The sequence below is a fragment of the Penaeus vannamei genome, chromosome 19 (assembly GCF_042767895.1).
Source record: "Penaeus vannamei isolate JL-2024 chromosome 19, ASM4276789v1, whole genome shotgun sequence".
Classification (NCBI taxonomy): Eukaryota; Metazoa; Arthropoda; class Malacostraca; order Decapoda; family Penaeidae; genus Penaeus; species Penaeus vannamei.
This window is the reverse complement of record NC_091567.1, coordinates 36,065,359-36,080,358: the sequence shown is the minus strand read 5'-3', so window position 1 is coordinate 36,080,358 and position 15,000 is coordinate 36,065,359. Positions and strand designations below refer to the sequence as shown.

At 51.4% G+C, this 15,000-nt stretch overlaps 1 protein-coding gene across 4 annotated transcripts in view; it reads right to left on the bottom strand.

Moving 5' to 3' along the window:
* Positions 1-15,000, bottom strand: part of PlexA (plexin A) — a 245,027-nt gene that overhangs the window by 224,112 nt on the left and 5,915 nt on the right. For 2 of the 4 annotated variants that reach the window (XM_070134287.1, XM_070134288.1), the window contains exons 1-2: positions 12,974-13,021; positions 7,441-7,482 (exon numbers count right to left, since the gene is read on the bottom strand). The exons of the other annotated variants lie outside the window; for them this stretch is intronic. In XM_070134287.1, coding sequence (XP_069990388.1) covers positions 7,441-7,482; positions 12,974-13,006 — 75 coding nt within the window. In that variant the 5' untranslated portion in view covers positions 13,007-13,021. Of the gene's footprint in view, positions 1-7,440; positions 7,483-12,973; positions 13,022-15,000 lie in introns of those variants that run through there. 4 annotated transcript variants of the gene reach the window in all.

The following is a 15,000-nucleotide window of genomic DNA, read 5'->3' as shown; positions in this document are numbered from 1 at the left end:
AAAGGAAGCGGAAGAGGCAGAGGCAGAGGCAGAGGCAGAGGGAGAGGCAGAGGGAGAGGGAGAGGCAGTGGGAGAGGGAGAGGCAGTGGGAGAGGGAGAATGAGCTAGGCAAGAAACTGAAATAATAGTGACTTTCGTCCAATCTGGCCAAGAAGTAACTGGCAGGAGCAGCAAGGTTCGCTTAAATGTCTCCGCTGACTTGAATGTCTCTCCATACTTCCGAAATCATTTTATATCCTCGTGACTCAAGTTAATTGCCGCTGCCCGCGTCACAGATGAAGCCAAGAAGCAGCTGGAAAATGCACTGGTCTTGGTGAATGTTGCGAGAGTTAGTGGAGAAGGAAGAGGTATGGGAGAAGAGTGGGAGGAGGAGGAAAGGAATGTGAAAGAAAGAAAACGAGAAATAAAGAGGGAGAGGGAATTAGAGGGGGAGAAGAGAGGGAGGGGAGAGGGGGAATGGAAGATAGAAGGGAGAGGGGGAAAGGGAGAGAGGTAGAAAGAGAGAGAGGGAGGGAGGGAGGGAGGGAGGAGGGAGGGAGGGAGGGAGGGAGGAGGAGAGGGAGGGAGGAGAGAGAGGGAGGAGAGGAGAGAGAGGGAGAGGAGAGAGGAGAGAGAGAGAGAGAGAGAGAGAGAGAGAGAGAGAGAGAGAGAGAGAGAGAGAGAGAGAGAGAGAGGGAGGGAGAGAGAGGGAGAGAGAGGGAGAGAGGGAGAGAGGGAGAGAGAGAGAGAGAGAGAGAGAGAGAGAGAGAGAGAGAGAGAGAGAGAGAGAGAGAGAGAGAGAGAGAGAGAGAGAGAGAGAGAGAGAGAGAGAGAGAGAATAAAAGGGAACAAGAAAGAGAATGAGGGAGAAAGAGTGAAGAGGGGAGGAGGAGTGGTAGAAGGATCAATGAGGCGTCGCGGGCGGGCAGCGACACGGGCGGCCGCGTCACAAGGCAGCGTTGGGTGGAGTCCCGCTGGATGCCCAGGGTCTGCGCGCGCGTGCGTGCGTGTGTGCGTCTACGTTTGTGCCCGAGCCGCGCTGACCTTCCACGTTATTACCTGTTCGTACTTTTTAATTACAAAGCGTCCTTGCACTCTGCACCTTTTCTTGCCTTCCAACATCCACTCTTGCTTTTTGCCTTCCTCTTTTTATTGAGCCGCCTCATCAATTCACAATCATTTTCCTCAACAACTAACTTCCCGTTCAGGCATCCCTCATCCTCCCACCCTCTCACGCCCCTCCCCTTCCCTCACAACTCCTCCTCCACCCTCCCTGCCTCCTACCCTCTCACCTCACCCCCCTCCCTCGCCTCCACCCCAGTCTCCTCATCGCCACCTGTTAAACCCGCGTTCCTCCATCATCGTTAGCCCGGCCGCTGTCACGCCACAAATGCAACGAACCGACGCCCATTAGCAATACGAGCCTCCTCGCACCGCCGCCCGCCCCGCGCCCCAAGATTTGGGCTCCGGGGTACGAGGCAATCTCTCTCTCGCTCTCTCTCTCTTTCTATGGCTCTTTCTCTCTCTCTCTCTCTGGCTCTCACTCTCTCTCTTACTCTTACTCTTACTCTTACTCTCACTCACTCACTCACTCTCACTCTCTCACATACACACCTCACTCACCCACTCTCTTTCACACCCTCACTCACCCACTCTCTTTCACACCCTCACTCACCCACTCTCTTTCACACCCTCACTCACCACTCTCTTTCACACCCTCACTCACCCACTCTCTTTCACACCCTCACTCACCCCACTCTCTTTTCACACCCTCACTCACCCACTCTCTTTCACACCCTCACTCACCCACTCTCTTTCACACCCTCACTCACCCACTCTCTTTCCCACCCTCACTCCCCCACTCTCTTTCACACCCTCACTCACCCACTCTCTTTCACACCCTCACTCATCCACTCTCTTTCACACCCTCACTCACCCACTCTCTTTCACACCCTCACTCACCCACTCTCTTTCACACCCTCACTCACCCACTCTCTTTTCACACCCTCACTCACCCACTCTCTTTCACACCCTCACTCATCCCCTCTTTTTCACACCCTTCATTCATCCCCTCTCTTTCACACCCTTCATTCATCCCCTCTCTTTCACACCCTCACTCACCCACTCTCTTTCACACCCTCACTCATCCCCTCTTTTTCACACCCTTCATTCATCCCCTCTCTTTCACACCCTTCATTCATCCCCTCTCTTTCACACCCTCACTCACCCACTCTCTTTCACACCCTCACTCATCCCCTCTTTTTCACACCCTTCATTCACCCACTCTCTTTCACACCCCTCACTCTCTCTTTTTGCAGTTTTGTAGGCAAAGCCAGTTTCATACCAAATTGTACAAGGCGCCGTACATATTACTTTGTTGCAAGAAAACTGCATCCTATATCTATCAAATATCACTATCTAGAGACCAGAACTTATTGGTTATATTAATCTCAATGCAGACATTGGTCTTTCTTGGATAGGATTAGTGCCATTGTGCTTATTTTAATCAAATCAAATCCCCCCCCCCCCTCTCATCATCCTGCCTCCCCATCCTTCCTTGCCCATCAATGCATGTCAAAATGGGTGTGCGTGGGGCGGAAGAGAGGCAAGGAAGGCGAGAAAGGTCAAGGCAGGCAGGGGGCGGCGCCGGCGACGAGGAGGAGGATGACAAGGAGGGCCGACTGCTATGGAGACAGAGGCCGCCGCTATCCACGCCGCGGGCGCGACAGTGGCGCTGGCAGTTAAGATGGCAGCGGTAGACAGCCGCGGTGTTCGTAATAATGGCAGATTTGGGCTACCTTTAATAGCATTTGAAGTACATGTGGTTGTACATTTCAGTACATTTTTGAAGTTACCACAACTGCCCCAGTAATAAATACGGTAGTAAACTTCCTCCACACGTGCTGGCACACAAATTGCAATCAGCAGCGGAGTTGACGCCCAAAAGGCAGCGCTCGCGGCAGTGCCTGGCTAAGGTGGTGGCGTTCCACGTGATGGAATTCAGCGCGAAGGAGGCCCAGGAGGCGGCCAGCACGACGGCCTCGCCCACGCCCACGCGCTCGTCTCTCGCCACCATATACAGCAACAAGTTTGCAAGTGACCTGCAGCCGCCCACTGCAGCAAGGACGTTCCAGACCAGCAAGCTCACGCCCTCGGGCTGCAAGGGGGAGTGGGGACGGGATAGAGGGGGAGGGGGATGGGAGGGGGCGGCTCGAGGAAGCTGGTTTTACTTCTGTTAATAATACACCCTCGTGAATTATGCTTTCCTGGCGGCCACTGGGTAGGGAGAAGATCAAAGAACAAAAAAGCTATACCATTCACACGGAACAAATCCACACAATCATCTACAATCTATTGCATACAATCCAGCCGACCACTTACAATCAACATTAAAAACGGCTTTACGTTCCTTCCAATCTCTTCCTGTCTCTACCTCGCTCTGTCCTCGTCTTTCTCTTGTTACGCCCTTCCTTCCTTTAGTTTCTTCCTGAAGTCCTAATCTACCTTACGTCTTGGCATTCATGATGGCTTGGCGGATGAAAATCTACTTCGTCTACCTCAGGCTCGACTCGAGCTCTCCCTTCACATGAGGAAATCAATATCGCTCCCCGTCTTGGGAAAATCGCTAAACAACATTTCCTAAAACAATGTCAAGACAAAGAGTTCTTAAGAGGACTCAAGGAACTGCACAAATTGATCATTTCAAGTGTTCCTGCTAGCTTTTTGAGTACTCACCTTCTTTATTTCTTATTTTACGTTTTACTCAATATATATAATGGAGAATGGTAGCGTTATATACCTGGGATTATATCAATACGAATATTTTAAAGATTATTGGTTCAAAGTATTTTTCTACAAGTCTTTATTTAACCAAGTTTAGTGAAGCAACATTGTGAAATTATATTCATCCACAAATAGACATATAGTATGTTGCCATGAAAATATTCTTTGATGTAACTCAAGTATTATGTTGAATCTAATAATAATACATTATAATTTGAATCATATTTGTAATGTATTCTTTTCTGTCAAAATGAATGTAATTAGTTTTTGGTTATGTTGGTTATGTTACGAGAGCAAATTGTTCTCTCCCTCTTTCTCTCCTTCCTATCCTTGACAGGGCAGATGAGGGATAAACAGGGGCACATGACATGCGCTCCCGACTGTCGTGGCCAGCTAGCCACTTCCCGTAAGATGTGCCGCCACGACCACCTGGGTATGCCGCCCACGACCACCTGGTTAAACCGCCCATGACCACCTGGGTTTGCCGCCCACGACCCTCGACAGTGCCGCCAGCCTCGATTACCTGCGGGTTAGCATCAGGGGGCGAGAGAGGCGTTTGAGGGCTCTTGCGTGAACACGAAAAGGAAAGGGGGAGCGGGCGAAAAGGGAAAGGATAAGGGATGAAAACGAAGATGAGCATGGGGAGAAGAGGCAAAGACCAAACATACATACAAAAAACACTTCACATACATACATACATGCATGTATATATCATGTAGACGAACACACACACACACACACACACACACACACACACACACACACACACACACACACACACACACACACATACATACATTACAAGCACTAACGACCCGGATGATGGCCCCGAGAATTGATACGCAGCAGATGGCCCCGAGGTGTGCAATCTGGTCGCTCCTTCTGATCACATTGGCCAATTTCAATAATGGGAGCAGCGACGTGGTGGATAGGGGTGAAGGAAGAGGGGAAGGGGAGGAAAGGGGAGAGAGGGAGGAAGATGCGAAAGGGAGGGAAGGGAAGAGAGGAAGAGGCAGAGGGAGAGGGGGAGCCAGGGAGTAAGGGGAGCAGGGTAGGGGAGCAGGGTAGGGGAGCAGGGCACGGGCAGACCCCCTCCTCCGCGGCCAGCAGGAGGGACGCAGGGCGACAGTTGCCAGGGGAAGCGGCGGGCGTTGGCGAGGTAAGCGCCGGCCCGGGACGCGGCTCCTCGAGGTCGGAGCCGACAAGAGCGACGACGCCGCGAGAGATTCCGAAGGAAAGTTGAAAATGGAAAGGTTGGTAAAGAAGGAATGAAAGAGAGGGACAGCAAAGACCGCTCCGAAGAACAAGCAAACTAGATGTTTTAAGGCGATCAACTTGACGCCCGCCTGTGGCCGCACGTCACAGGAACCGCTCATCCACGACGCGGCTTGTTTGTGCGTCTGCGATCTCGCCCCAACCGCCCTCTCCCTCCAAAAGGGCGCCACTAAAGCCATGTCTTGCGCGCAGAACGACCTCGCACCAACAACCACCAACACGACTCCGCGCACATGGTAATGAACAGCACTCAACAGGGATAACAAAGCCCCGCTGCCCACAATCAACCACGGTGGGGGAGGAGGAGGAGGGGAAAGGGGGAGGGGCGGGGAGGGGAAGGAGGGGAGGGAGGCTGAGGGAGGGAGACAGCGAGACCAGGGCAGGGGACAGAGCCTGGTTAGAGGGATCGTCGGCAAAGGCAGGCAGAGGCGGCAGAGAACAGGCGAGTGGGGGGGGGGGGGTACAGAGATGGAGACCCGAGGAGGAGGACGCCACGGGCTTTAAGGACATGCGAGGATAGTGGGTGGGCGGCGGGGTTGCATCACTGGGATTGGGATGCGAAGGGGGACGAGGCGCCAGAGGGAGGAGCAGGGGAGGGGAGAGGGGGGAGGGATGCATGTGCCCGCCGCCATTACCACGTGACTCGCCATTTCCTCCCGTTGTCGCTGCATCTTGCAAAAGAAACCGTTGCTAAATCGCCTGCTGTCATTCCTGCACGACCTCGCTCGCGCACTCCCCAAATCGCCGACTGGAATTTCGGCCCAACGCCCCTTCCTACGGACTTGATTCCCGCCTCAGTTCTTTATTTTCCAATCCTGGGCTCATGTCTCTACCCCGCCCCCTGCCCCTGTCCCTTACCACTCCCCCTGCCTCTTGTCACCACCACTCACCCTCCCTGCCCCGACCCCCCTCCTCACCGCCTGCCCCATGGCAAGAGGTCGCCAAGAGGCTCTCGGTTGGCGACCACCGAGCGCCGCTTGCATCGCCAACACCGCCAGCTCGGTCTCATCTTGCGCAGTTATGAAGCCCATGTCACAATCCCAAGATTGCCAGCATCATCCACCGGCGCGCAAATCTCATCACGGGACGAAAATGAGTTTCTGCGGGACGTGAGAGCGTGACACTTCCTTCTCGGTCTGGTCTGTCTCTGTCTGTCCCCCACTCGACTCGTATTTCCTTCTCGCAGCACGGTGAGCGGCCACTGCCACGACCGGCTCTGTCTCTCCAAGGATTTAAGTTCTCTGGTCTGTGTCTTCGTCACTTCCTTCTTTTCCTATCTCAGCCTCAACCTGTTTCGCAGTCCGGCGCATTCCACCACGCAACCTGATCATGAATTCACCAAGAACAGTTTCCCTTTGTTTCTTATTCACAAGACCACATCCTATTCGTCAAGACCGAGCTTGTTCTGTGACATTATTATTACTTTCACATATATTAACTTTCCCTCTTCGTATCTTATCCTCTCCTCCGTGCCCTAATCAGTTATGCGTGTGCACCACACAGACACTCCTTTTCGTCAAAATACGGGCAGTCAAGTGTGACCCGCTTGTTATCACGGCGACTTCCGACCTTGCCGCCCAAGTTCTCCAAATCCTTAACCTCATCCTGTTGTCACTACTTTGTTTTTTTTCTCGTTCTCACCAAGCCACGTCCTCAATGCCGGTCTTTGACACGGCTAGGACAAAGGCCGTCGAGGGCGGATCTAAACGTTCTCGTCCTCGGACTGCTCGAACGAACGGCCGAGCGATGCACGCTGAGGATTGTCACCAGGAAAGTCGAACTACAAGGGAAACATCGGCGAATGACGAAAATTCTGGGACGCATTCTCAAAAAGGCTAATCAATCACAGAAGTAAACATACAAGCAGACACACGCACGCACACACACGCGCATGCACACACACACACACACACACACACACACACACACACACACACACACACACACACACACACACACACACACACACACACGCACACGCACACACACATAAAGAGAGAGGGAGAAAGAGAGAGAGTCAGAGGAAGAGACAGAGAGAGAGAGAGAGAGAGAGAGAGAGAGAGAGAGAGAGAGAGAGAGAGAGAGACAGAGACAGAGAGAGAGACAGAGAGAGAGAGAGAGAGAGAGAGAGAGAGAGAGAGAGAGAGAGAGAGAGAGAGAGAGAGAGAGAGAGAGAGAGAGAGAGAGACAGAGAGAGAGAGAGAGAGAGAGAGAGACAGAGAGAGACAGAGAGCGCGCAGGGGAGGAGCAAAGTAGAGAGAAAGGGAGGAGGGGAGGAAGGAAAATAAGAAGGTGAGTGGGAGAGGACAGGGGAGCCAGGGGCGAAGGGCAGGGGCGAAGGGCAGGGCATCAGGGGCATACAACATCAGCAATCACAGCACGGCATGTCCGGTCCAACCTTACCTGGTCGCCCGTGGGAATCCCTCCACAGCTCCCGCAACTCACCTGCGGAAAACAAGAAACAAAAATTAATCAACGTTGCACGGATTATCAACACGATCAAAACAACTTCATTATCGGCGCGATATGTGGCAGCCTGATTTCCGGACCACTGGTGCGGCATCATTCGAAGGTGGCAGAAACGGCTGGTAAGCTCATTAGGACACGACCTGATAAGAACTAATGCACCCAAGTCACGCACGTCTGAAGGGGTGCTCGCACATACGTGTACGCGTGCGCACCAACGCACATCCACACAAACACAGATACACACCCCGCGGTAGGTAGGTAGGTAGGCCGCCCCGGTGACACATCATAATTACCAGGTGACAGCTGATAAGGCGCTCAAAGGCGACGGAAGCCGGGCCACGACTGAATGACGACCGGAAAACACTTGGGACACGCTCAGAGACTCACGCAGGGATCGTCATCAGAAATGCCAATTCGCTTAAACAGTGACGTATCTTCATAACAAGGTCTTTGGACAGTTCTGCAAGGGAAGGGAGTTCAGGAAATAAAGGTAGTTCTCCCACCATCTACACCCAAACGAACCGTTATCAAATGAACTAAAATGTCGCTAAAAATCAAATGCTGCAATCACACAGTAAGGAAAAAAGGGAAGGGACCCAAGAACACAAAACACAGTTACAGCTCACTCGCTCAAACAATCGTCCAAATTACCTCGGATAACTGGCGACAAACGGAGATAAAAGCAAACAACGTACGATAGTTTTTTTTTTCTTTTTTTACTCTGTGTATAATTGTCTATACAATACCTGTCAGTATGCGCGCAATGTATTGTCTGTGCATGTCTGAACACTGCGTGGCACACAAAGCGGCAGAGGAAAGGCTACACAGATATCCCCTGGAAACGCAGTGTTTACGACCAGCAGAGACAATGACAGTCGAATTCAGGACGCAACCGCGACTTCAAGGAAAATGCGAGGAGGACGGCGACGATCAAAACAAAAGGAACACAGCCAATTCCCCGACGTCATAAATTGCACTTTGTCGACGACGGTGGGAAGGGATGGAGAGAAGGGGGAGGGGGAGCGGGGAGCGACGTGAGAGAGGGGAAGGGAGGAGGAAGGGGAGCGGAGTGAGAGAGGGATGGGGAGGAAGGGAGGGAGGGAGGGGAGGTAAATGGAGAAAGAACAAACTTAAATCCACGATTGTAAACTTGTAGAAACACTGATGAATATGTATACACCCCTATTTCACTCTTCCCCCTCAACTCTCTGCCTCCTTCCGTCTCTCCTCTTTTCTTCCTCCCTTTCTTTCTCCATCCCAACTTATCTCCTTCCTTCCTTTTCGTCGCCGTAAATACAAGATCAGAACCCATACAACCAAGTCTGAAACAAAATGTCTGTGACTAAGAAGAGTAACGAGCATAAAAATACGACAATAATGCATGCAATGTCATGACTCTGAATGCCATGGGATGGTCTTATGAGGACGGAAAATGACCCAAATATAACTATTTCCCAACTCTCATGTCAATATCCCTTCCACCTAATCTACCGGAAGTCCAAGATTAATCCAGGGACGCCTGAGTGTCTAAAAGGGAGACTGGCTTATTACCTAATAATGCAGACAACAGCACAAGGGGACTTACAGGAAATGACAGAAAATAACACGTGTGGAGTTTCTTACCTGCGCCACTTCTTTCGAAAGTATTTCTTGGTAAAAAAAAATATTACATACTGGAGAAAAATAACGGAAAACACTAACCTATTCTACATGAAAGGGACAGGGCTGCAGGATATATGAAAAATGTCTCCATCAACCACACGAAGTTACACTTAACACACAAGTGGACCCACTCTTTCCGCTCTAAGGAGACACGATTCCATCCTACACATTCTACTGACAGGTGCATTTAGCCTAATTATATTATTATACTATATGCCCTTGTATTGCGTGGATTCATTCTAGTGTTCCATTGACAAGTGAATTCGCTCTCTCCACTCCAAGAACAAGAGACAGAGGACCTTAACATTCTGAGAACAGGTGAATTCACTCTCGATATGATACTAGAGGATGAAATTAGCCTCGTCATTCGAAAACGGCGTAAATCTAGCCTTATTTCTAGGAATAAAAAAAAATCCCCAGGCGATCTTACAACACATTAATTAATCCAAACCATTCGAATAGCATCATCTGCACTAATCCATTCTCAGCAAGGACAAGCAAGTCCAAAATTATAGGAGAAAAAGAACGAAGCAGATCGCTTCCGAGAGAGAGAGAGAGAGAGAGAGAGAGAGAGAGAGAGAGAGAGAGAGAGAGAGAGAGAGAGAGAGAGAGAGAAGAGAGAGAGAGAGAGAGAGAGAGAGAGAGAGAGAGAGAGAGAGAGAGAGAGAACAAGAAAAAGAGCGAGCAAGAAAGAGAAATAAATAAAGAAAGAAAGGGAGCGTATATGGAATGACATGGAGTGACCGTGATTTCATGTCTATTGACTCGGTGTCACAATATACCATGACATGTACTTTAGTTACCATTCGTGACATGAAGATCTTAGCATCAACTGAGCGACTAATCATCCCTACACCAACAAACGGGACTCAAAGTATAAATAGAAGCGATTCGCCAAAAGCCAGCACAGCGCCGCTATTCAGCAACATTCGCAGCCTCAAGGAAACCCTGGCCGCGTCAGCACAAGAACCTCTCGTCTGGAACCCACTCCCGACGCAGCATCTCGCCCCCGCACGAAGGCTGCACGAAAGCTGCAACAAAACCACCTGCGCTTACGAACAAGGGAGGAACACAAGCGGTGTACTGGCGACCTAAGACTAGATAGGCAAAGCAGCCCCCCTCCCCTCCTTTCAATCCACCTCTCTATCTACTCTTCCTTCCTCCCTCCCTCCCCCTTTGCAATTCCTTTGGCTCCTTGTCTGTCCCTAACGAGCAATGAGAAACGAAAAACCTTGGGGGAGGGGAAGCGCGGCCGAGATGTGGGTCCATCGTCCAACTAACTCGACCAGCGCTGCCCAAACTGGGGTTCATGCCCCCCTCCGGGTACGTCCTGGGATTGGCAGGAGTACGTCGAGTGGCGGCACCAATATGAGTGGTGAACGCCGTGGTGATGGGGATGGCCGTGTGGTGTGGGTAGCGTGAATGTGGCAACAGCCGTGGTGGTATGGGTAGTGGCAGTGGTATGTGTAGATGGCAAGGCAATAATTATTCTAAGGATTGCAAGGGGTAGGCCTTTGTGGTTGGTAGTCCAGAGGCTCAAGACGTGCATGTCAGACTAGAAATTGGTAAACAATACCCTGGATGAAAGACACCGCAACAAGTATACAAGTCTGTACACAACTGCCCTGAAGACTTCCGATTCACTGGTCACGAGACGCGAGTCTGGTCACAGTGCCCTTCCCCCACCACCCTCCTTCGGTCTTCCGGCCCTTCCGACATGATCTCTCGAGAACTAGGGAGAGCCGAGTGCCCTGCGCCGAGGCCTCCTACAACGCCCGTTCGCTCGAGCCTTTCCTCACTGCAGCGGAGTGTTCCTCGCCCTTGTGCTTCGGCCCCGTCTATGTTGCTCTTTAAAGCTGCAGGAAACATGAATATCCTAGATCATTGCCACATGGCCTCTGCACACAACGGAGACCGGCTACATAAAGGAAAGAAAGGAAGAAAAAAAATCCTCTTTAATATTGCAAGGGGGAGCTAATTGTTTACAGATGCTAAAAACTGGGAACTGATGCTCGCTTACTCTCGAAGAAAGTGCAAGCGCTGGCGACTCCGTGAGACTCGTGAAATACGTCCCTTGTAACATTCCTATGATTTCATCTAAGGGAAAGCGTGGGTGATAAAATGCGAAGTCCTATAATGCTACAAACAGGGCTAGCATCCTATAAACAAGTAAAAAAAAAAAAAAAAAAAGCATGAGAACAAACACAGCTAATACCGGGCCCAGCCTCCACGACATTCACCTTTGCCGGCGAAAACAAGTCGCGTACAAACTGCGCCAACACGAACCTGGACGAGCACAGGCACATCCATTCCCGTTTATCGCCCGCCGAGGAGCCGAGGAGCCTTCCCAACAAACAAAAGGCACGAAGGACCAGCGCCGGGGGACCTCGGCCGCCCTTAACTAGGCGCCCACTACACTCACTCTCTGCATCACAGCCACTCATGTTCTCTCGTGAACGTAATCACGACAACTGCATCCAGCTGTGTCCAGCAAGACCGCTCTCAATGCAGGTGCACGGGTCTTACCCTCGCCCTCATCCTCGCCCTCACCCTCCCTCCTGCCACGGACGATTCCCTCCCTGCTGGCTATCTCTATCCTTCCTGATTTATTGGCCCTCGCCCCTCCCTGCTCTCCCAATTCTCCCTGCTCTGCGTTCTATGCTTGCCCTGCTTGTACCCTAACATCTCGCGTTCTCATGTGCCGTTTTCTTGCTTGCTTGCACCCGGCCGCTCTTTTATGCCTGCACTCAGGTTCCTCCGCTCGCGGGTCCAAATCCTCATGTTTGTGGCGCTCCACTTTTATTTTCGGGCCTTCACTCCACTTTAAATCTACGTTCTTGTTTTCCCCTATTTTACATTTTGCCCCCTCCCACTTGCATAAGTAACGGCGCATCTACAGTTCTTGTAATCGCCCTCGCTTTTTTCATGGCAATCCCCCCACCCCTAGGAAACCTCTAATAGAATCCCTAGCAATTTACCTGCTTTTGTATCCATCGCTCGTTCCTTTGTATTCTTCCTCCCCCAGCCAGCAAGGAACCTTTCCAGCCTTCCACTCAAGCCTCCCCTCCCCCCCTCAACCTGCCCCGCCTCCCTCTTTCCACCCCACTCCCAATCCACTCCTGGCTGCCCGCCCCTCCGCTACCGACTCCACAGTTCTTCTGGGAAACGCCTGCATGTCTACGCTATCGATTTCCTATGAATTCGCCTTAACTAGCGGGCAGAACCCCTCCTCTCCCCATCCCCCCCGAGGACTATGTAGTAACTTCTAAGGTAATGCCCATCGATCGCCAATAGAGCGACTTAGAATTACCGTTTCTCTATTATTCAGCGTCTTGAAACGAGGAAGAAGAGATTCCTCGCGCCGCCTGCAATCTCGGGAGGTGGGGGAGGGCTTTAAGACGGAGCAATAAGACGCCTTTCGATGTCCGACGTCGCTATTTGCATTGCGAAAGAGAGCGGCCAAACATGTTGCTCCTTGAGGGCGAGGCAGGGGCTTGTTGCCGCCGGAGGCGTGTGGGAGGGAGGGAGAACAAGTGACTGAGTGAATAAAGTAATATTTTCCCTACCTTGCGACCCACCCTCACACACACGCGCGCATACACACACCCGTGGCACCTATTACCTTTCAATTCAAATTCACTCCGTGAACTCTAAAGCTTCTGCATGACATCTGTCGCCCCCCCTCCCCTCCACCCACAAGCCAGGCCACATCTCCCCATATGCACTAGGACACAGCCCCGTGGTCCATGCACTTGCCTAAATCTAGAATCAATAACACTGCCAACTGCCACTCTCCTGCACTTACATCCGGATTCTGGGCCTTATCCGTCCCACACATCCTCTTCAGATGCACCACACTGTTTACACGAAGATTAGAATTGATCACAAGTGGCTTTCCATAAGTGAGTAAAGTGAGAGATTAGATAAGGTGAGTCCCTCCCCCGCCGCACCTGTTGCCACGTCTCCGCCAGAAAGGTGCGAAGCGCGGCAACAGCGCGGCGTCTCCCCCACTGATCGATTCATTTAACACATCTTTCTCATGTGGTGGTATGCAACACTGCCCGGTGCTACCATGTACTGTCTTACCACTGCAATATTCGCTTCGTTGCTTTCACCTCCAAAAGTTAAATCAAATTCTAGAAACACAACAAAAAGACAACAGAGACCATCTCCACGCGGGCGGCGCGCGGTGCCGAGAGAAGCCTCGACTTCTCCACTCAAATCGTCGACTTGACTCCGATCCCTCAATATTTGAAGCTCAACCTCGGCTCTCTCCGCCGAAGGAGAGAAGGAAGAGGGAAGGGAAGGAGAGAAGGGTTGGATAGGGGAAGGAAGGAGAATGGGGGAAGAATGCAGACTTGTGAGACATGAAGCTTGTGTTTTAAGTCGTGAAGCTAGGCAGAGGCGGGTTCTAACGGAAACGCGCCGTGGGCGAGCGAGCCGCCCTCCGAGCGCGTGAAACGGAGAGCACAGGTAGTGGGGCAGGGGAGTGGGGTGGCTCAGAGGAGGGTTAGCCTCGACCACTCCATCACCTCAAGGAGCACGAGCAGACCCTGCTTCGCCTCCTTAACTCATCTAGGCCGCCAAAGAAACCACATCGCGCTATCTTTCTCTGCACAATATAAGGAGAACGTGAACCACTCCCCTCCCCCGCCCTCATCCCACAGCCTTGACCCCCAGTTTCCCATTCCACCCGTCGCAACGGTTACAGCGGCGCCCTCGGAGTGCGGAGGCCCCGGCGCTGGGCAGCGAGGGAAGCCCTCCGGGCAGGGACAGAGGCGGCAGAGCAGGTGTTCGCCGGGGGCAGACGGGGGAGGGGGCAGGCGTGGAGGTAGGAGAGGAGGGTGGGGGGAGCCAGGTAAACGTATCTGGACTAGGGTTTCGCTCCCCCCTTAGCCCCATCACCCCCACCCCCACACACAGCGGTTCCTCACTGACCGCAACTGCCGTCCGCCTTGGCAAGGTAAACACACTTCTCCTGCGGCGCCGAATTTCTTGCGGGATTTTCAACGGGCTGTGCGGGTTCTCACACACACACACACACACACACACACACACACACACACACACACACACACACACACACACACACACACACACTCACAAACACACACACACACGCATACACTGACCGCCGAATACCCATTAAGGTTAAGACTTCTCTTAATTCTCCTCGTCCCTTAGGCTGCAGCCGAGGAGATAGCCGTATCGCCTCGACCTTATCGGGTGTGTCACAATTATGGCATGACGGAACATGTTAATAGCTGCTGGCAACTCTCCCCGGGACAGGGTCGGTACACATTATCAAAGACATGTTAAGTACTTGTATGTATGTAGGACAATGTATATATGTATGTATGTAGGCCTATGTATGTATGTATGTCTATGTATGTATGTATGTAGGTCTATGTATGTATGTATGTAGGCCTATGTATGTATGTAGGTCTATGTATGTATGTATGTAGGCCTATGTATGTAGGTCTATATATGTATGTATGTAGGCCTATGTATGTATGTACGAACGTATATATCCATATATGATCAACAAACATCAAACAAGTACTTGTATCCATGTACGTACGCGTGTATGTATAACGTGATACACACACATCAAATGTTTTAACGCAAACAAAAGCATTTATGGCCAATTTATGTTTTTTGTTGCTGTTGCTGTCGTTGTTTTTGGCGCTGCAACATTAGCATAATTGCAGCAATCCAGCGTCTAAGCACAAGTAATATATAATACTATTGTTTCTGCTGAGGCATGAATTAAAAGGAGAGGAAAAGAGGAAGCGAAGGTGTGTGTGTGTGTGTGTGTGTGTGTGTGTGTGT